General features: G+C 51.0%; 1 protein-coding gene across 1 annotated transcript; it reads right to left on the bottom strand.

The window, feature by feature from the left end:
• Positions 1 to 393: 393 nt before the first annotated feature.
• FAM167A (family with sequence similarity 167 member A) lies at positions 394 to 21,837 on the bottom strand. Its single transcript, XM_005424952.2, has 3 exons — positions 21,480 to 21,837; positions 13,685 to 14,229; positions 394 to 3,076 (listed from the first exon to the last, which is right to left on the bottom strand). Exons 2-3 carry the CDS (start codon positions 14,060 to 14,062, stop codon positions 2,813 to 2,815), a joined length of 642 nt encoding a protein of 213 aa, XP_005425009.1. The 5' UTR covers positions 14,063 to 14,229; positions 21,480 to 21,837; the 3' UTR covers positions 394 to 2,812.
• Between the last annotated feature and the right edge of the window lie 700 nt (positions 21,838 to 22,537).

Below are 22,537 nucleotides of genomic sequence, written 5' to 3'. Positions count from 1 at the left end.
GAGCAATGACCTGTCCTCATGTTTCTCAAATCTGACCCAAAAATTGGGTAACTTTTAATTTTAAATAAAATTCAGCAAAAATCAGACCTATTTCTATTCATTGTTTCCTCCCTGGCCTGATATATTTGAAGTGCCTGGACCCATTTTTCACTCAGTGGCTAACTAACATAAAACAAATTTTTTTTTTTTTTTCTTTCTTTCACATAGGTTTTTGTCCAAACACACCATATGTGCTCCAACCTTATTTTCCTCCCATCTTTCCTGGACTGCCAGGTGGAGCTGATGGGCTTGAGTGGATACACAAACCTGCCAGGAAAAAACCTGGCACACCTGTAACCCTGGAACACACCATCCTGGTGCTTCCCCAACACAGTGAGAGACCAGAGGCAGAAATCCATACAGACAGAGGTTTTATAATTAAAAAATTGTGCATTTTGACAAACAGCTGGCAGTTACACTCATCCCTCTTCCCCCTTAGTGCAGAAAATAAATGTCTGGAACCCAGACGTCTGATTTTCTAATGCCACGTGTAATGATCCACTAAGACTGTGCTTGAATTAACCCCTGCTTTTGGCTACCAGACAAGAGCCCAAATCCAGGCCCACCCTGTACTCCACTCCATTTGATCCTAGAGAGAACCAATCCCCCTTTCCAAGGCATTATTTTCATGGAAAAACCATCATTTCTATCTTCTGATTGAAAATGCCTCTGAAAATCAACATGTGGAACACAAAACTGATTTATTTTTATGAAAAAAGTAAACAAAGAAGAATTTTAATGAGGTGGGTATTTTTTTTTCCAAGATGTCCATGGGGAAGTAAGGCTGCTCCTAGTAAACTGAACGGCACCGTGGCTGGTTGTCTTGTCCAGAGGCCAAGTGACAGTCTGATCACAACCCAAAAAAAACCTTCCTCACCTGGGGAGCACAAGAATCAGCACCCAGGCGTGGTGCTGATGGTATAGATAAAGCTCTGGTGCCTAAAATTCCTCCTTCCTTAGCAGAAAGAAAAGATACTCAGGGAGCTTTGGGGTGGATGGGGAGGCACCACCCAGGGTTGTGGGGGTGGAGGACTGATCTCAGCCTCACACATCTCTGAACCCCTTAATTCGTGCCTACTGTGCAGACCTGTGGAGGAACAAAAATTATTTGTCCTCTCTGCACCAATCTAGAACTTCTTGTGGAGCCCCAGGTGTGGAAGCCTCCTTGCATCCCCCCAGGCGCGTCGGATCCTCTCTGGATCGCGGTTCCCATCACGTTTCGGAACAAAGGCGCGAACCCAGCCCAGAGCCTCCCGGGAGAGGCATCCTGTGGGCTCAGATGGACACACACAGCGACTGACACACACACACACAGAGCTCACAGACAGCTACAGGCACATCAACACAGCCACAGCTTCCAGAGCACTGTGTTGCTTCCTGCTCCTCCCCAGGCCTTGGGCACAGCCAGGTCTGCTCAGCCAAGAGCTGCTCCTGCTTGGGTACATGGGGAGAGGCTGAGCTGGGCTGAGATCCCAGAATGGGTTGGGTTGGACAGGACCATAAAGATCATCTCATTACAACCCTCCTGCCTTGGGTATGGGCACCATGAGCAGGATTTTTCCACTCTGACAGGGCCAGGAGTGGGGTGGGCACAGGAGGGAGAGCCTGAAGGCATCCACGCTTGATCTGCACTGTCTTGGGTGCCAGGTGTCCCAAAATTGCCATGGCAAGACCTCTGGAGTCCCTTGCTGGGCAGCACCAGAGGTCTCTGCCCCCTGTGCCAGGTACAGGCAGCTGTGTGCACTGAAAGGCAAGAAAATACAACATCCATCTCACATTCTGCTGGGCAGGGAGGGAACCCCTGTGTTGCTGCAGGTCCAAAGCTCATCACAGCAATTTCTCCCTTAATTAAGTCCCATTTTGAGTTTGTTACCCAAAAGTCCCCTTTCTCCTCTTGAAGTCCCTCTCTCAGATGGATGTGTGCTGCTACAGAGGATCCAGGGTTTGCTGGTGCTGCTGTTGAGGGGTGTTAGCCTGGGGATTTTCCTCACAGGAAACATCTTGGGTACAACATTTCCGTGTTTGCAGGGTGAACCACAGGGTGTCTTGGGGCTGACAACAGGATCCAACAGGATCAGAAACGTGTATTGCTCTGGGTATGGCTTCCAGGGCACACAGGAAAATTCTGGTCAGCTGGAATCTCTGAATGTGCCCACGGTGAGTCCATCATCTATACCACAGGCAAAATGAAGCTGTAGTGCCCTGGTGTCTATGGAGCAATCCAACAAACACATCTTCTCACCACTTCTTGGGGCTGGACCATTTAACCCAGTCCTTTGCTGGTGGGAGGGCTCCTTCCTACTGGAAATCAACTTCCCACCTGAAACAGCCCCATGGATCCCACACTTGGAGCAGCAGAGGCCGAGGGCTGGTGCCCAAGGGAACATCCATGGAGGAGAGTGACGTTGCTCCAGCCTGGGAAGAGGGGAAGGGAAGAGGGATTTTGCTCTGTGGCTGATTTTTGACCCCTCCTTTGATTTTTGAGCACAACCACCCACACCGAGCTGCGTCCTGTGGGAGGAAGAGGAGGAGAAGGGGCTTGGCAAAGGAGCTGAGTGTGTGTGTTGGGTCTGGAAGCTCTCCAGGCTTCTTCCACGCAGGTCCTGCCTTCCCCCATGAGCATCCCCAGGCTGTTCCAGCGCCAATCTCCACTTTGCCACCAAGACCAGCTGCAGCTTCCCAGGGAAGCTCTCTCCTTGTTGGCCTCTCGAGGCAGAGAGAGAGCCCTCTTCCCTTTCCTCCCCCATCCTTCCCTCTCCTGCCCCCTCCCCGTTCAGCACAGCGAGAACCGGCGGGAGTTGATGTTCATCTTGGTGACCCCGATGAGCTTGAGGGGCGTGGAGAGGCTGAAGGAGCTGACCAGGGGGAAGTCACAGAAGAGGTCGGCGAGCTCGTCCCTCTCCTCCAGCTCGAAGGTGGCATCGTTGAGCATGCGCTGGTGCAGGTGGCACGTCTGCTCGATCTTCAGCTTGTTGATGTCGCTGCGCAGCCGCATCAGCTGCCTGGCCAGCTGCTGGTCCTGCAGGCGCATTTCTGCCTGGAAAGGGGAGGGAAGAGGGGTTTTAGTGGAGAATTTGCTGCCTCCCTGCTCGAGGCTTGTCCCAGATTGCAAGGCAATGTTGGAATATTACCAATATGGCCGGATGGGATGTGCTTGAGCTTGTCTGGCCCTTGCTGCTGAACCAAATAGTGGCACTGTGGTGTTTTCACCCCAGAGACACTCCACAGGCCTCTCAATCCAGCAACAGCTCCAACAGAACTCTCCAAACCGTGTGGTTGCTGTTCCTTTTAACCCGGGGAGAGGGGCAGGGAAGGGGTAGGGAGCCACCAACCAGGTACAGGAGGGGAGGTCTCAAGGGACAGAGGACACCTGGATGGCCCAATGTCCCCCAGGGGTAGAGGGCATCCTTTGAATCTGCCCAATCACTCCACACCCTTCTGGAATTCCAGGATTGATAGACAGTGCTGGGAGGGGCCAGGGAGGGAAAGGAGAGGTGACTGACGCACCTGGGAGGGAATTATCAGGGAAGGGACCCGGGGTTCTGAGGTAAACACTAAAACCACAATGCAACAAGGCAAGATGTATTCTATTTGCCATCTGTATGGCAGTTGCCTCCTGTTCAGTGGACAGTTTTCCTTATCTCTTCCACACCCACTCCTCCCTCTGGGGGGAACATCTGCTGATAACAGCTATTGAATGTCACTGCATGGCTGATAAGAACTACAGCATCCCATTGGGAGATGCTCCACCCAGAGGGAGAAGCCAAGCATTCCCACCCAGATATAATCTGGAGATTCTGGAACCCCAGCACAGCTTCTCCACTGGATTCCCCAGAGGAACAGCACCTGCCTCTTCTTCCACTAGATTTTCAGAGGAAGACTATCGCCTTTTCTACAGGATCCCTGCTCCAGCAGATCCACCCCTGACACTCCAGGAGGGCTGCAGCCACATTTCCAATTGGACTGCTACCACCACCCTGACCCACAGGGTGTCAGGTTGAATGCTGACTCTGTCAGTGTTGTTTTAGTTTACTGCATTGTTTATTTTATCCTTTTATTTTCTTCCCTATTAAAGAACTATTACTCCCTGCTCCCATATTTTTTGCCTGAGAGCCCCTTAATTTAAAATTTATAGCAATTTGGAGGGAGGGGGTTTACATTCTCCATTTCAGGGGAGGCTCCTGCCTTCCTTAGCAGACACCTGTCTTTCCAAACCAAGACAAGGCCTCACCAGATTGTGGGGAATGGAAGGATGTTGAGGTATTTGAATGTGTCCAGGGAAGGGTGACAAGGCTGGTGAAGGGTCTGGAGCACAAGCGCCTGTAAGGAGGGATGGGGGGGCTCAGCCTTGAGAAAAGAAGGCTCAGGGGAGACCTCATCACTCTGCACAGCTCCCTGACAGAAGGTGCACCCAGGTGGGGTTCTGCTCCCAGGGAGCCGGTGACAGGATGAGGGGACACAGCCTTAAGCTGCTCCAGAGGAAGTTTAGGCTGGACATTAGGAAAAAGTTCTTCACAGAAAGAGTGATTGGGCATGGAATGAGCTGCTCAGGGAGGTGACAGAGTCACCATCCCTGGAAGTGTTTAAAAAAAGTTTGTCATGGCCTGGTTGACAAGGTGGTGTTAGGTCATAGGTTGGACTCAAAGGTCTTTTCCAACCTAGCTGATTCTGTGAACTCATCTGGAGGTGCTGGATATGTGAGGGAGACAGGGATCTTCCAAGCCAGCAATGCATCCCAAAAAAACACCAGCTCAGGATGGGGAATTTTTAACAATGGAGAAATTCTGTGCCTGCTCATGTTTTCAGGAGCACCAGGAAAGCAGAATTAAAGCCGTGCCAAGGCTCTTGGCTTGGGTATCTGTCAGGCTTCAGAGCCTCCATCTCAACATTAAACAAAGCCCAAATTAATTTTGCTCATAAGGCAGCAGCCACAGGGAGACAGAGCAATTAGAGGTGGAAAGGACCAATTAAAAGAACACCAAATAACTGATCCCCAAATACTCAGCCTGGGTTTCCAGCCTGCATAAATCAGAGCTGGCCCATGACAGAGTCCTCCTCCCCTGTGGCTTATTTTATCTCAGAGATTTGAAGTGGCTCTCAGGATGGGATCTCCATAGTTTCCCACAGGGCAGAGAACTACAACCTCCAAGCTAATGATCTAAGTGTTTTGGAAGTATTTTTTTTCTCCCCTGGCACCTGGCTTGGGAAGGTGGAAGATTCAGAAGTAATGAAAGGAAAGAGGTCTTTTATTAAAAAAAGAAATTCTAGCTCGTAATTAAGGAAATTCATTGCCACAGGATGCTGTGGGTAGTGAAGGAAGGAGTGAACACGGTGTGGGAATCAGCCTGGCAAACAGGAGCAGGCAGGGCTGGAAAAGCAAATCAAGACAATTCCCACTTCCCAACCCACTTCCCTCCTCACAGAAAAGCAACAAAACCACAAAAGCTACAAAGAAAAGAAGGTGGGAAAGAAGCTGAACAAGCCCACCAGAAGGGGTTGGAACAGGATGACCTCCAAGGCCCCTTCCAACTCAGCCAGTTCTAGGACTCTGTGACTCTGTGTTTTGGGATAAATCTCCCTTTCCTGGATTTTAGCAGCATGGATATGATCATACCATGTCAGTTTCCCTCCAGGCCTGGAAATGAGCTGCTCAGTTTGTGGGTACAGATGCAGCTCTGGAGGAAGGGAGTAAATTATTCCTGGCCTGGTGGCTTGTGAAGGAAGGAAGGAAGTGGCGGAAGGAAGGAAGGAAGGAAGTGGCGGAAGGAAGGAAGGAAGGAAGGAAGTGGCGGAAGGAAGTGGCGGAAGGAAGGAAGGAAGGAAGGAAGGAAGGAAGGAAGGAAGGAAGGAAGGAAGGAAGGAAGGAAGGAAGGAAGGAAGGAAGGAAGGAAGGAAGGTTCTCCTTGAGAGACCCCACAAAGACTCTGATATTCCTACATGAGACCTTTCCATGGCTCCTTTCCAAGGGCTGCTGCAAGGAGGGTGTGAACCAGAGCAGCCTTGGGGTTGTTTTATCTTGTGCCATAATCCCTCCTCCTCCAGGCAAGCAGAGAATCCCAGAATGGTTTGGGTTAGAAGAGACCTTAAATCTCATCCAATCCCACTCCTTGCCATGGGCAGGGACACCTTCCACTATCCCAGGCTGCTCCAAGTCCCATCCAACCTGGCCTTGGACACTTCCAGGGATGGGAACCTGTGCCAGGGCCTCACCACTCTCACAGGGAAGAATTCTTTCCTAATACCTAAATCCCTTCAAACCGTTCTATGATTCTCTGACACTACAGAGGTATCCTGGAGGACCTTGCCTGATGATCCCAGACAGCAATAAGGCTCCAGCTTGGCTGTCTGGAGAGGATTAAGTCACCTTTTTACCAATATCTGAGTGAATCTTTCTCTCTCTCTCCCAGGAAATCTCTATCAATGTTGTTGGCAGATTGTGGTCATTTACCTTTATCAAAAACCCCCACTATTTCCTCTCAGACCTCATAACCTGTGCTCCCAGCAGAGCAATGCCACTTGGCAGTTTTTATTCTTCCACCTGAGTTACAATAAAAAAACCCCAAAACAATTCTGTTGATATTTTGCCCTGTCTCACAACAAATGCTGACATTTTATCAGGAGGTGATCACAGGTGTTATTGAAGTGACCCTGGGTCATTCTTTCTTCTTGGCGTATCAAGTTACCTAAGAAATGCCAACAAAGGCTTTCATTGAATCTTTGGAAGAATGTGGGATTACAAAAGCCTCTGCAGCCAAAAAAAAAAAAGCAAAAAACCCCCAACAACATTTAAAAGAGAATTATGAGGTCATTGTGCAGAGAGCTGTGAGTTATAGGTGCTTTTTTTCTCTTGCAAACCGGCTTTACATTTTTTGACTGGTTCTTGTTTTCGTCTTTTGAGGAATCCATTTGATTTCACATGAGCTGGAAGGCAAAGCCCTCTAGAAAATAAAGATAAGGAACAAAGCCTGGCAGTGGTTGACTGAAACCATGTGGATGTGGCACTTGGGGACATGGTTTAGTGGCAGCCTTGGCAGTGCTGGGTTAAGAACCGGGGTCAATGATCTTTGAGGGCTTTTCCTTAAGAATTCCATGTTTCTATGAGGGGATGATGTGCACAAGGAGGAGATGGAAGATGGGATGAGGGCTGGCACTGCCTGTGCTCTTTGGAAGGCTGCCTCGTCTTCCCAAGGGCTTGGGAGTTCCTTGCTTGGTGACAGGTCCTGTGGAGGCTGCTGGGCAGAGCACCAAAGTTGAGCTGCTCTGCAGGGCATGAACTCTCACTCCCCACACTCATCCCTGGGGCTTGGCTTGAGATACAAACCCCCTGTCCTGCATCTATGTCCCATTAAACACTGCTCTGTTCAAACCCTCCCAGAATATTTAGTGGAATTTCAGCCAGAACCCAGAAATCCTCATTCTCCTTCCCTTTCCCACAGACTCTGCACGAATACTAAAGCCATTCCCCCTGTCCCATGCTGAGGACCAAACAATCACTGAAAAGGATGAGTGATGTCCCTTTAACAGCAGCAAAGTTGTCAGGCCAGCAGAGCTCCACAAAGCTGCCTGGCAATGAATAATGGGATTACAGGGGCCACACCACGGGGAGCTGTGGGGTTTTTGGTTTGCAGAGTTCACCCAGGAGGTAACTCCACACTCCAGGTTATCTGTGTGAGGCAGCAGCAGGATCCCACACATGGGTGCAGCATCTTGGAGAAACCCATGGGGAGCATCCAGCAGAAGCCAGGCTTTGGATTTCCTTTGATCCTCTCATGGCCAGGGCAGGAAGAGCCTTAGGTGGGTCTTGCTCATGAAAACCAACATTTTAACACATTCTGTCCCTCTCTGCACACCCAGCTCCAGGTGTTTCTCACCAGCATGGGTGGGGACTGTTGTTGGAAAGGACAGGATGCCAGGTTGAACTTCCCAGGGTGGGAGGGGAACCAAATTCAGGTCTTTCCTGGCAGTGAAGCAAATGCAAAGCTGGACCACCAGATCTTATGAACCTAGGGAGGATTTTCTGCTTGGATTGAGCCTCAGAGTCTCCCATTTTTAACAGGGGTGAGGGAGAGAAAACTCTAGATGTATTCTTTCCTGATATCCAGTCTAGGTGGCTCATCCTAAATTGCTACAAGCAATTGCCTTCAATATTGCCTTCAACAGAGAGGAAGACCAATAATTTTCCCATTTCAGGCAGCCCATCTTTTCTCTGCATTGCTTTTGGGGGATTTTCAGCAGGCAGCACCTCGAGGCATGGAGATGAGGAGCTCTTTGAGATTTCCCTCTCTTCCCAAAAGAGAAGAATCCCATGGATGAAGTCCCAGCCTGGTCCATGAAGCTCAGGGGGATGGTCTGTGGAGAGGCAGCTGCTCCCACAGGGCCAGCCCTTTTTATTTCCAAAAGATCAAAAGAAACTGAAATGTGAATTGGCACTTTCCTGAGTGCAGCCACTTGGATTCAAACAAAAAGAAGTCATTTTTTGGCCATTTTTTTGCCAAACCCTTCAGATAAGTCCACATTGTCTGTGTTTTGATTTGGGGCTTCTTCAGAGGTGCTCAGATGCCACCCTGTTATAGCTAATTTTAGGTGCTCATGCCCTTGTGGTGCAGCCCACAGCTCCAGATGAGTTATCCCAGCTCCTTCTGGAGTTCCTGGGAGTTCTCCACCACCACCAGGAGAGCTTTCTTTGCCAGCTGGACCATGTTGTGGGCCCCAAATCTCACTCTTCCTCAGTGTTGTTTAGGCTATGTTGGCTCCCTCTCTCCCCAAAGCAGGGGCTGCACCCAAACTGACCCTTGGGGATGGTCCTGTTCCATAATAAATCCTAAACTCTTCCCTAGTTTCAGCTATTTAACAGTAGAGCTCACAGAGTCACAGAATGGTTTGGGTTGGAAAGGACCTTAAAATTCATCCTGTTCCACCCCTGCCATGGGCAGGGACACCTCCCACTATCCCAGGGTGCTCCAAGCCCTGTCCAACCTGACCTTGGACACTTCCAGGGGCGGGGACTCCACAGCTTCTCTGGGCACCCTGTGCCGTGGCTTCTCCCCATTATAATGAGGCAATCTGGTGCTGCATTTTTGTTTAAATTCACTCAAGCACTTGTTCAGCCAATATGAGTATCCCAAATGGAAATAAAATGCTTAATATTTAATTTTTTTTAAATCTGACCAACAGGACACGGGTGTTTGATGATTTCCCAGACATTTGTGTTCCTTTTCAGGTCTTTTCTGCATTCTGGCTCACACACCTCAGATTTCAGTGCCAAACTGGTGAATTTGAGATAGAAAATTTATTTTTCTTGAAAGGACAAAGTTAGAACTGTTCTAAGATGTCTTTGTTCACAGAGTTGTAGTTTAGCCATACTTAGGAAGAAGAGGACTTTGAGTGCTTAATTTTGTAACTTGTAAAACCTGGCAAATTTCAAAAGCAAATAGCAAAGTGAGACCCCTCCAGCGCTCGAGTCTGTCACCATCCCTGGGCTGGTGATGGTTTTGCTCTCAGCACAGATGAGGAGCTGCCACACTTGACAGTGCAAAGGCAAACACAAGGGCAGAGAAGAGGCAGGAGGAGCTGGGGAGGGAAATGCTCCAGCCCCGGGGCAGCTCAGCACATGCTGAGAGCTGCAATTTGCTCCTACACCTCCACAGAGCCTCTCAGCACAAAAACAAGAGCAGTTTGCATGTCTGAATAAATCAGCTACTCGGGGGCAGGTTCTCAGCAGGGCCCAGCTGAGGCTCTGTGGGTTTGTGTCAGTCCTACAAACCTGGGTCTGGCACAGGTCATGTGAGGTGACAGGCCCAGAAAAGCAGATTTTTGGGTTTGTTCTTGCTGGAATGGCTCTTGAGGTATTAAAAGATTTTTTTTCTCTCAGCTTCGGGCTTGAAGAAGTCGGATTCTTCAGCTCTGTTTTTCCAAGTTGTTTATTTTCTCTTATCTCATACATTTTCTTTTGGACTTGTGGAGGTCTGTCCAGCAGGTCAGACAGAGGCCCACTGACTGCTCTCAGGGTGGTGTTATCCTTTTATACTAAAAACTACATTTACTTTATTTACAATAATTCTTTTAATACTTATTACTTATGTTAGACAGTTTGTCTTTAATTTAAAAGTGTTACTATCACAGCAGAAGATGGAGGACAATAAGAAGAAAGACAGGACACAGATTCTTTTATTTTGCTTTTCGAACTTCTAGTCTAAAAACTTTAAAATTTTACTTTGTGATAAATTTACTATCATTTTATTCAAATGTTTGTGGCTTGTAACTTTTCTCATAAAGTTGGTAATTGTTTCTATGGGTTAAAATCAAAGGGACAGGTGTCTGTGACTCCATGCCAAGGTTTCTGAGCCCCCTGCCAGGGTCTTAAGTCTTTTAGGGCAGTTAGAGGAATGTCTTGGGTTCTGACAGCAGATGGACAATAAAACCTTGGGTTTTGTCTTTTGCTTCATTTCTCAATGTGAACAACCTGAACCTGGCTGAAGCCAAAGCAGAGCAGACTCTGAAGACACACAGGAAAATTCCTTGCAGTGTCAGATGATGACTTTTGTGTGGATTGGAAGTGACAAGACATAGGGCAAGAGGAAATGGCCTCAAATTGCACCAAGAGAGGTTTAAATTGGATATTAGGGAAAAATGTCTTCAGCAAAAGGATTGTCCAGGGCAGTGAAGGATTCCCCATCCCTGGAGGGATTTGAAAGCTGTGTGGATGCGGCTTGGGGACATGGTTTAGTGCTGGCCTTGGCAGTGCTGGGGAGTGGTTGGACTCAATGATCTTAAGGGGCTCTCCCATCTAAACCCTTCTATGATAGCACCAAATTTACTGTCCTGCCTCTGCTGCTTTTGGCTGGGATAGAGTTAAATCCAAAACTGGGTGGTCCTGTGCAAGCTGCCTGATGGGAACAGTCCTCATCATGTGCAAACTCCTGAAGCTCCAAGTGCTTGGCAGGAGCTCCCTGGGACAAGCCAGAACCATTCCAGGGTGATGCTGTTGAAACAACCCAGCCCGAACAGGCTGGGAGCTGTGCTGAGCATTGGGGCTGATGGAGCTGCACACTCTGCATTTCACTCCCTAAGGACAGGGCTGCTGCTCTTCTTTCCTGCACGGGAAGAATCTCCACATTCACCAGCTTTTGTTCCTTCATTGGCAAGGTGAACCCTACAGACCCTAAATAACCACTTTGTGGGATCACAGAATCATGGAATGGTTTGGGTTGGAAGGGACCTTAAAGCTCATCTTGTTCCCCCCTGCCATGGGCAGGGACACCCTCCACTATCCCAGGTTGCTCCAAGCCCCATCCAACCTGGCCTTGGACCCTTCCAAGGGGCAGCCACAGCTTCTCTGGGCGCCCTCGCCCCCCTCACAGGGAAGAATTCCTTCCCAATATCCCATCTATCCCTCTCCCTGGCAGTGGGCAGCCATTCCCCCTTGTCCTGTCCCTCGAGGTCACTATCCAAAGTCCCTCTCCATCTTTCTTGTAGGCTCCTTCAGGAGCTGGAAAGCCACAATCAGCTCATCCCAAAGCCTTCTCCAGGCTGACAACCCCAGTTGTCTCAGCCTTTCCTCACAGCAGAGCTGCTCCATCCCTCTGCTCATCTTGGTGCCTCCTCTGGACTCTCTCCAGCAGCTCCAGGTCCTTCCTGTGCTGGGGCAGCTCTGCAGGTGGGGTCTCACCTGAGAGGGGCAGAGGGAGCAGAATTCCCCCTCCCCTGCTGCCCACACTGTGGGATCAGCCCAGGATCTGGTTGGTTTCTGAGCTTCACCCTGCTGTGGAGCCTTCCTGATGGCTTTGCTACCACAACACGAGGAAAAATCTTGTCTGTGTTGGGATCTTTGGAGGCTTGTTCCTTCATTTGACAAGAAACTGCATTTCACCCTTGAAATGTGATGTGAAATGCACCTTTTGGTTCCAGCACCATGTGATGGGATGGCCTGGCTGTGCTCCCTCTCTGCCCGCTGGCAGGTCTTACCCACACTTGTGCCTCCAGCTCAGCTATTTCACCCTGTGGTCAGCCAAAAAATTGCTCTCTCTTTTGGGGAAATTGTTCTAAATTACCAGTCACGTCCAGATCCAGCAAAGACTGGTGTAATTAAGTGGCTGGGAAATGGAAAGTGAGGAACAATTAGGGTTTGCTGAGCCTTTTCTCGTCTTTAATTCAAACTTTCAGTTCTTGACAGATGGTGGTTTAGATACCACACCCCAGTCTAAGGGGTAGAATCAGACTCTGAGACAATTTGTACTTCCATCATGGGCAGAGATTGAAAGAAAACCCCAAATCTTTTAAATTCCAGGGTTCTGAGAAGGAAAATCTGCTTCTTACTCTCTTTGATCATCTCGAGATTCAGGGTTTCCATCAAGCGTGAATTTAAGATTACACCCAGGTTCAGGTCACAGATCTGGAGCTGAGGTTCTCCAGAGCACTGAGGGGTTGTAGGGGATCATCGCAAAGCTGTTCCTAATAGCCCTGAATTCCTGAAATCATGATCCTGAGAAACCAAGTCACCAAAGTGCAATATCCAGAACCACCTCTGTAAATAAATCCTCAGGGGACCAGTGGAGTTGGGAGAATGCAGCAACAGAAAGTTGACAAATCAACATTATCTGAAGCAAAAGTCACAAAGAAATCTTTAAAACTGTTACTCATTTTTCGTCAGAACCTTTCCTCAAAGATTTCAGTGCTTCTCAAAAACAAAGTGTCTGCACAGGAACATTTTCACAAGTGCTGGCCACAAGTGATGTCCCAGCCCCTGCTGCAAATATTCCGACTGGGACTCACAGGCAAAATTCCAACTGGGCAACAGAAACAAAGCCACGTGTCATGAGTCACTTCCAGTCAATTGGGCCAAATAATAAAGAATTTTCATGCCAGTGAGGAGAAGGGAAGTGTGGTTTTTGGTGTCTCATTGCTTCTACTCTTGTGAAGAGCACCTGAGCTCAGTGTCCAGCTGTGACTTCAGCTGCCCTGACAGGACATATCCCTCCTATCAACCTCCAGGGAATCACAGAACACCCTGAGCTGGAAGGGACCCACAAAGATCATAAAGTCCAACTCCTGGCCCTGCACAGGACAACCCCAAAATCACTGGATGTGCCTGAGAGTGTTTTCCAAACATTTCTTGACCTCTGTCAGGATTGGTGCATCCCCCTGGGAATTATCCCCAGGCTGTGCCGACTCCTGATCTCAGCTGGGAGCTGGGTCAGGCCCAGGATAAATTTGTGCCAAAAACCAAGATAGCAAAGTGATAGAGAAAAGGTGAATTCCAGCCCTGGCTCTGTGGATTTTCCTAGCACAGGTTCCTAGAAAAGACAAAGGATTTTTGTCCTCTCCTTCTCTGTGAAATATCCATCACATAAAACCCAGAAATAAACAGATGTGTGAGACAGAGCCCAAGTCTGGGATGAGGGGGATGACAGAAATGTGGACTGGGTTTGAATCAAGAAAAAACAGCAGAGGATGGGCCTGGAAGAGCCAGGTGTGGAAAACAAAATGAGTGATGGAAAATACAATGAGTGACAGAAAGCACAATGACTGATTGTTGCCTTTCCACCTGGGGCTGAAGGCAGGTAGCAACAAGGAGTTTCCCCACTCTTTCATTTTTATCCCTCTTGAAAATCTGTGCTAGCAGGGACAGGGACAGGCAATCACTCACCAGCTCCTTCCTGAGCCACGTCAAAGCTTCGTCGATGCTCTCAAAGCCACCTATCCTCCCCGAGGTGACAGTCCCCTTGTCCTGGGCAGGGCTCCCATTGAGGTGCAGCTGCACCTTCCTCATGGGGACAGTCTCCCCTGGGCTCTTTTTGGCCTTGGTGGCCTCGTCCTCCCTGTCTCCCTCGGGCTGGGGGCTCTTCCAAGCCTGCTCCTCCAGCTTTGCCTTCCATTCCAAGTAGGAAGGGCGCCTGGTCTCCAGTCTCAGCTTCTCTGTCAATGCCTTGAGGGTCCTCAGGTGATCATCTGGAGGAGGAACTCCCCCAGAGCCAGCATCCATGCTGTCCAGAGCCTCTTCTATTTGGATTTGGGGCACAGACATCCTCTCTGGGAGTCCAAAGGCATAGAGGTGGGCTGGAAAGGACCAGGGATGGAAATGAGAACCCTCAAAGTTTGACCAGGGTGTCACAAGGTGCTCAGCACAGCTCCCTGGAGGACGGCTGAGGTGTGGGCCCCTCCTCAAGCACCAAACCAGCCTTGGATGAACCCCTGGAAGAAGAAGAAAAAAAAAAAAAAGAAAAAGGATTGGTTTTGAGAAGGAAAAGGGAGTGAGGAAAGAGAGACAGCTCTTGTGAGGGTTTTGGGAGAGGCTCAGTGCCAAGGTGCTGCAGGGGAGGGTGACCTCACTTCAGTTATCTGAGTGCTCTGGGGCAGGAACAGACAGGCTCTGGCTTTCAGCAAAGCTCTGGTTACCTACACCTCCAATCTTAACTCCAGAGGCCACAGAAGGGTGGCCAAGGAGGCCAGGACACATTCCCAGACCCCAAAGTCCTCTGGAGACAGCAGTGGCTGCTGCTGGACGTTAGGCTGTCTGGTTTTGCTGATTTTCTGCCTGGCCAATCCACATTTCCCCATCTGGGCAAGTCAGGTCCAGATGAAATAGGACAATCTGAAAGAGGGGAAGTTTGGATTAAATATTAGGGAGAAATTCTTCCCTGTGAGTGTGGTGAGGCCTGGCACAGGGTGCCCAGAGAAGCTGTGGCTGCCCCTGGATCACTGGAAGTGTCCAAGGCCAGGCTGGACAGGGCTTGGAGCAGCCTGGGATCATAGAAAGTGTCCCTGCCCATGGGAGGGAGTGGAATCTTTAAGGTCCCTTCCAACCCAAACCATTCTGTGATTCTGTGAACCCAAACTTCTCCCAAGAGTTTGAGTCAAAAGGAGAACTGGAAAAAGGGATTTATTCTTCCCCACACTGCACTTTAAGATCCAGTTTAAGATCTGAATTTAGTTCTGGCTTTGCCAAAGCTGCAGCCTGAGGATTCAGCTCCCTCCTGGCCCAGTGGCTCCAGTCAGGAACGTGGTCCCAGCCAGGTGAGGAACTCCCTGGGGTGCTGGCATGGCGTGGGCTCAGACACCCAGGGAGGCTTGGACCTGTGGTTTCCATCACTGGCCATGTTCAGCTTGCCCAGTGGGAATGGTCCCTTGTAGACACCCTTAGGAGCTGCAGCACAGAGAAACCAGGAGCTTCCTCCTCACCTGTGCTGTCAGCACTCATGGAAGCTGTGCCCACAGCTGGTCTGACAAACCCTGGGACCTGGAGGGGCAGAGAACTCCTCAAGAGTTAAGCTCAGGCAGCTTCTGTATTCATTTGCCAGCAGGATCAGACAGGAGACGCTCTCAAGGTCGTGTGCTCATCTATCGCTGAGCTAGGAATAGATCCAGAGCTCTCCTCTGAACGTCAGGCACAAAACAAAATACTTCTCTGCCTGCCTGGTGAGGTGCCTGGAAAACCAGGCAGGATGTGTGCAGCTTCCTAGAGTTACTCAGCCATTCTTCTCCCTGCCATTCCCACAGAGGCATGTGCAGCTCTGAAATCCAGACCATAATTACGCCTCTCCAACCTTTTCAGCAAGAAGATTCAATTTAAAATAAACACCGAGTGAGAGCAAGACTTATCCCAACAATTGTGTGGGGGGGCACATGAGCTGAAGGAGGAGCTGAGAGCGTACACACAGACAGTGTGGGGGTGGAGGATTACTCATGTTGTGGTCTCCTTCCTGCTCCTATTTATGTTAATGAGAGTTTTACAGGGAGAGGGAGCACAACACAGACACTCTGGCAGGTTGGAGCCAACAGCTCTCGTGCCTGGAACAGCAACAATTTTCCTTCTTCTGTTGGAAAAGAGAGGGGAGAGCACTCAGCTGCCCTGGTGGAAGAGTTCTCTGCAGGGCTCAGGGCATGTCAATAAAATTACCTTTCCTCCTGCTCCAGCCTCCCCACATCAATAAAGGAAAGCAAGCAATGACTCTAAAGACCTCATTTCTGAAATTTTTTTCTCTGTCCTATGAGACCTCTGTGGAGATTGCTGAGGGTGGCCCAAACCCAGCAGTCCCAGAGCCTGCTGCAGTTCCACACTGGATTTGCTAATCCCCAGCAAAGATCATATTTTTATCATTTTCTGAATGCCACAGCTACAAAACAGAGCCCCACACAAACTCTTTTGTCCCGTTGTTTCAGTGTGTATAGAATCCTCAGGGTGGCAATGGCCCCTGGTATTTGAGCCCTGGGCACAGCTCAGTTAACATTTAGAGCACTGGACCATGAAAACAGAACAGCAGCTTGGAGCATCCCCTTTGTGACAACCCTGCTGACATCTCCCCGTCCCTGCCACCACAACTCCCAGCAGCTTTGGAGGAGATTTGGTTTTTCTGCCCTAAAAGCAGCATTGATTCAGCCCATCCTTCACTTCTTGGTGTAACATGAAACATCTCAATCCCTCTGCAGGGACACCCCCTAAATTGGCAGCATTCCCCAGCCTGTCCAAACTCCAAAGTGACAGAAGGGAACCGCCTCTAATTTCCTATCAATATCTTGAACTTGGATCAAAGACCTGCTGTGGAGAAAGAGATCTGAAAGTTGCAAGTGTGAGAAAAATGCCCTTGTGCTGTAACACAAACCCTGAGAGTTACCAAATTCCCAGGCACAAACCTGCTCTGGCTCAAATCCACATCCTCCCAGTCACCCTGCCCAAGGCTTGGCTCCCCCTGGGCTGGCCTGTGAGAGGGGATTTAAGTGATTAATCCTTGATTTGTCTCATTATCACACCTGCCACAGGGAGTTTGTGCCACTCCTAATTAGGGGTAACGAGTTCAGCCCCAAAACAGGGTGAGGGTTTGCTCACATCTCACTTAGATGAATCCTCCCTTCCCTTAGATGAATCCTGAAAGCACAGACCACAACAGGTCACTGAGAAAACAACAAAAAAACCCCTTTAATTTCTTTCTGGTGTTAGATTTCCACTGGAGAAGTCAATTGACCTACCCCAAGGGATCAGCAGAAGCACCAGCCTGGGATGGAGAAATAACAGGAATGTTAAACTGGGAGTTCAACAATTAGCCAAGGAGGAGCCATGGGGAGCAAGTTATTCTTCTTCCTTCACTGTTCCGGGTGGGCTGTGGATTCTTGTAACACCATTTCTTATTGCAGAGGAGCAGCAGTGGCTGCAGGAGCGTGTGTTAGAGGAATTCTGCTCCTCTGGAGGCTGGGAGGACAAAAAAGCCTCGATAGGAGAGAAAACCTCAGCTGACAGAAGCCCTTTTGCCCACACACACCACGGATGACACTTCTGGCATGGAGCACACAGGGCAGAGGCAATGCTTCAGCCTGTGAATGACCTTCAAAATGCACCTCAGAGAATGCACCTCAGCCCCTCTGTGCCTCAGTTTCCCTCTCAATGAGAACTCAGTCCGTGCAACTGGCCTTCAGGGAAGAAGCTCTGGGGGTTTTCAGAGAAGTACAGAATTCACCTCTGGTGTCCCCAGGTCTCATCTGGGTGCTCGTGCTCCCACTCCAGTGGGTGCAGGGACACCCCCCATGATCCGTGGCGTTTGGGATGTGCTTCCCCTGGTCATTTGCTCTGCAGGTTTGCACAGGGGTCACCCAGACACCCCCTGGTCCTACAGAGGAAACCTCTGGAGTAAATCCAACATGCCAGCATCACCATCCAGCTCTGCAGCTCCCAGCAGCAGAGGAGGGCCCTGAGCCTGGAAAGGTGGGGTGAAGGAGCACTGAGGTGGAGCGAGACGTGGGGGACAGTGCCTGGTGTGCAGGGAGAGCTGTGTTTGCCCCCTTCCTTGCACAGCATTGACACAGGGACGGGGTGGGGGTGACTGACCCATCCCCCGGGGGTCTCTGACCCCTCCCGGTGTCTGCTGCAGGTTGGGAGAGGGGCAGAGAGGAGGAGATGCCTGTGAGAAGGGGTTGCCATAGCAATGGAGTATGGCTGAGGTAGGATGGATGTTCCAGAGCATACTCAGGGCAGCAGAGACTCAGAGGCCTCAGGAATGGGGTGAGGGGAGGAAAGACCCGTCAGGATCAACACTGCAGCTCCCTGGAGCTGGTGGCTCCCTTTCAGGGTGGTTGCACATCACTCATTCCCTTCCCCATGCCAGAATGAGCTCTGTCAGGAGAGGAGCTGGTGTGCTGTGTGGATTTGGTGAGCTGGGGGTTCCTCACCCTGCCAGAGCCCCCCCCATCCTGCTGGCAGAGGTGGAGAACAAATCCCTGGGCACCCCACCGACCCTGAGGAGAGCTGTTTTCCCTGGATTTTATTATTCAGTGTTTACCCACCCAATCCTCTTCTGTAGCAGCTGAAATCCTCCCCTGCAGAAAAGCAGCCTGGTCCCAAAGTGACCTTCAGCTTCCCTCCCTTCCAAAGGACAAAATCCCAGCACCAGGGAGGGCTGTCCGATCCCGAGGAGCCAGGACATGCTCCAAGGGCTGGAATTGGTGCTGTCAGGATCAGATGCTCTCTGCCTGCTCAGGATGGTTGGGACAGGATGGAAAGGGCTCTGCCCATGCTGGAGGAGCCATGGCAGACCCATGGTGCCCATGGAGACCTTCTGGCCATGCTCCTGTCTGTGAGCTTGTTCCTTTCTCCGTGGAAAAATGACAGCACTGATGGGACCAAAATGAGCATTAAAGGCATAGATGTGGACATGGCATTCACAGAAAAATGGGGAAAAGGGAAAAAGAGGGGCTTTCCATTCACATCTGACCTGGAGTGAGATGAGGGTTTGCTCCAGCACATCCTTCTGCCCCCAAGTGGCCTCCAGAAAGAGCCCTGAACACTGCAAGGGAGGAGGGGAGGGCAATGGGGGCTGCAGAAAATCCATCAGAGGATTGGAGGGATGCAGAGATGGCTGCCCCAGCCCTGGCAGTGTCCAAGGCCAGGCTGGACAGGGCTTGGAGCAACCTGGGATAGTGGAAGGTGTCTCTGTCCAAGGCAGGGAGTGGGTGAGTTTATGGAAGGTACCTCCCTTCCAGTCCAGACCATTTTGTGATTCTGTGAGATTAGAGGGGACCAGTTTGCACTCCCTGCCCCAAGGCACTTCTCCCTGGCTCATTTCCAGCATCACAGGCAGAGTCAGAACCTGTTTCAATAAACACATCAGCACCTTCCTGCCCGACTACACCTCATCCCTCCTGCAGCCCCCACGCAGCTTCTAGCAGGCTCCTGGCGAGGCAGCAGGGCTGAGGCTGCTGCCTGCTTCAGAGGGACCCTTGCAGCTCCATTTGCAGACCAGTTAGGCTCCCCTGGATCAGCAGATTTCCAGGCTTTGTGTGGAAATCCTTGGCATTCCAGCAAACCAGTCTTCCAGTCAGCTGGAAGTGGCTGCAAACTGGGGAGCTGAACGGGGTCAATGCTTACAACCCACCAGCCCAAACCAGGTGGGATTCCTCTCAGGAGGAAAAGGATTAAGGAGCAGGAGCAAAGGCAAGTTTTCAGGCTCTTGGTGAAGTCACCATGTCCACCTTGGTGCGTTCTGAGCTCTGTGGAGCCATGGATCATGGGCAAGGGTTTCTTCTGCACTCTCTGCCCCAGGCTGCCTGCAGGTTTTGGAGCTAAATTTGGAGGTGGCACAACCAACCTGTTCCCAGAGATGCCCCCGAAGGACCTGTGGCTTGGCACAGCTGGTTGTTCCCCCTTTTTCCCCACTGCCACCCCAGGCATGGCCACGTTTCACTACCCTACCCGTGTGCCCAGGGTAATGAAAAGGGCTGGGATTCCTTGGGAATGAGCCAGGGCAGGCTGAGAAATGCTCCCTTCCCAGGAGACTGGCACGGGGAGCTATTTTTTCCCCAGATGCAGCACGCAAGGGTGTGTTTTCAGAAAGAAAAAAAACCACAACCCAACCTTTTTGTTTTGTTTTGTTTTGTTGAGCTCCAACCTGCCCAGCGCCCAGCTCAGCCCCTGCAGGGACAACGCCAGGGGTACTGGAGACCCCCAGGCTCCAAGTTAACACCATCAGGGGAGCAGGGTCAGCCCCTCGGTGACCCCCTAATCCCCTTTACATGCCCCCTGTCCCATCCAATTATCCAAACCATGATCACCCAACCTCTGTCCTCAGACCCGTCTTCTCCCAGTGCTGAGCTGCACTGTGGCATTTAATACCATTTCAGATCAGCTGGTTGCAAACAGACCCTCCCTTCCCTCCCCACAGAAGGGCTACGCTGCTCTGAGGCTGATTATTTTTATTTTTTTTTTATTTTCCCCTGCAGTGTCTCTGCTACATTTTGCAAACACCTAATGGCTGCAGGGCTGTTGCAAGCCCAGAGCCCGGCAGAAGCTGGATTCCTCCCGTTCTGGTGGATTTTTGTGGTGTACAGACCCCCCCCCAATGAAGGATGGGGGGTGGAATTTAATGGGCATTTGAAAGCAGAGAAGAGCTGGGATGCAAAAACCCAGCAGCAGCTCCCGTGCGCTGAAATGATGGCTGGCACCGAGCAAACCCACGGCAGCCAAAACAGGCTCGTTCCCGCTGGAAAGTGGGGAATTCCTGGGATACAGGGGACGAGCAGACAAAGCCAGAGGAATCAGCTCCTCGCTGCAAGCCAGGAACTTGCTTTTCATCCATTCCCACCTCCCCCCTCCTGCCTCCGCCGAGGTCTCCGATGTTGGAAAGCTCCGGATTGTGGAATAACAGGGGGAGCATCGCAGGGAAGCAGGGAGGGGTGTCCTTAGAGAGGTGCCAGCCCTGTGGCTGCGGGATGGGGATGCTGCACGCCCCGGGGTGTTCGGGCACAAACACTCGCGCTGCAAGCTGGCGCTATTATTTTAACAATTAGCCCCAAGCTGTTATAAAGGGCTCTGAAGAAGTTCTGTCTGTTTTTCTTTTCTTTTTTTTCCCTCCTCGGTGTAAACGTGAGCTGCGAGGGCCAGACCCGAGCAGGTGGAAACCTGCTCTGCTCAGCACAGAGGTTTTTTTCATTCAAAAACCAGAGGTAGCAGGGGTTTTTTTTTGATTCAAAAAGCCGAGGTAGCTACGCCCTGCGAGGCTCATCCCACCATGTCTGCACTGCACAACCCCACCAACCTTTCCAGGTTCGGGAAGGTTTCCAGGGCTCCCGCACATCTCAGGCTGGGGGCAGAGGGAGCAACAGGTGATGGTCCCGAAACCCGGGCAGCCTCTCCCCTCTCACACCTCACCCAGCGAGGAAAAACCCTCCCGGAGAGGGTGAGGAGCCCCACGCTGCTCCCAGCTGAGAGCAAAATCCACGAACACCACGGGAGAGGAGGATTCAGACATTCCCAGTCAACGGGGAGCCATCTCCAGGGAATGTCGGCGGGGCAGCGGGGGACACTTTGCAAACCCCATCACTGCACACCCGGCTCGCAAGCCCGCGGTGCGGTCCCCGTCACCCCTCTCTGCTGCTCCTGGGGTCCCCACAGCCGCCGTGCTGGGTGTCCCCAGGGTGGCTCTGTCCCCCCCAAAGCCACCACCAGCACCAAAACTTACCGGGGCTGGAGTCAGGTTGGGGATTATGGCACGGACATCTCGGCTCCCTCCTTGCACCTCGGCTCCTCAACTTGGTGTTTGCAGAGCGGTGTCACCAGTGCCTCCTCCCGGAGCCTGTCTCATCCTCCTCCTCCTCCTCTGTGTCTCGCTCCAGCAATCTGTGCGTGTGGTGGTTGGTTTGTTGTTTTTTTGCTTTCTTTCTTTTTTTTTTTTTTTTCATTTAGGGGACTCTTTTTTTTTTCCTTTTTTTTTTCCCCAGCGGTTGCGTCAGGGCTGTTGCCTGGAGACAGGCGAGCTATTCCAGTTTGAGCTTTTCAGCGCCGATTTCCTCTCTCTCTCTCTCTTTCATTCATACCACCGAGCCCTGAACCTACCTCCCACCAAGCAATAACCCTGGAGAGACCTGGAAGGAAGGAGGAGCTGCTCAGCCCGGGTCCTAAACATCCTCCGGCACCCAGGAGAGGGAGGAACATCCGCGATGCTTTCGGCGCGGAGAGCAGGGATGGAGCGGTCCGGAGGAGGGCAGGTACCCTCGAGCTTGCAGGAGATGCCCGGAGAGCTGTTGTGCTCCCGAAGGAATCTGTGGCTCTTCCCAACACCAACCTGCTGCTGTCCCCATGCTGATCGTGTTTCTTACCATGGATATCAGCCCCACAAAGAGTTTGGGGTCCTCTGGCATTCGGGAGAGCTTTAGGATGGCGTTTTCCAGGTGCCGAGGGGAATTTTGCAAGGATGCATCAGCATCGCTGGGAAGCCCCAGGGTGGTGCTGCCCTGGCTGGTACCATCCATCCACGGGCAGAAACCAGCTTAGGAACCAGCCTGTGCCTGAATTTTGTGCTGGGGAAGTTCCTGTTGCTTCCACAGCTGCCCCAGTGGGGCTGGGAGCCATTTTAGCTGCTTCAGAGGAGGGACTGAGAGAGGCAGAGTGGGGTCCAGAATCAAAGGCAGAGGACAGAGGGGGTTTCCTTCCTTCCTTCCTTCCTTCCTTCCTTCCTTCCTTCCTTCCTTCCTTCCTTCCTTCCTTCCTTCCTTCCTTCCTTCCTTCCTTCCTTCCTTC

The sequence above is a fragment of the Geospiza fortis genome, unplaced genomic scaffold (genome assembly GCF_000277835.1).
Source record: "Geospiza fortis unplaced genomic scaffold, GeoFor_1.0 scaffold106, whole genome shotgun sequence".
Lineage (NCBI taxonomy): Eukaryota > Metazoa > Chordata > Aves > Passeriformes > Thraupidae > Geospiza > Geospiza fortis.
Note: the sequence above shows the minus strand (reverse complement) of the source record. Positions and strands in the feature narration are given on the sequence as shown.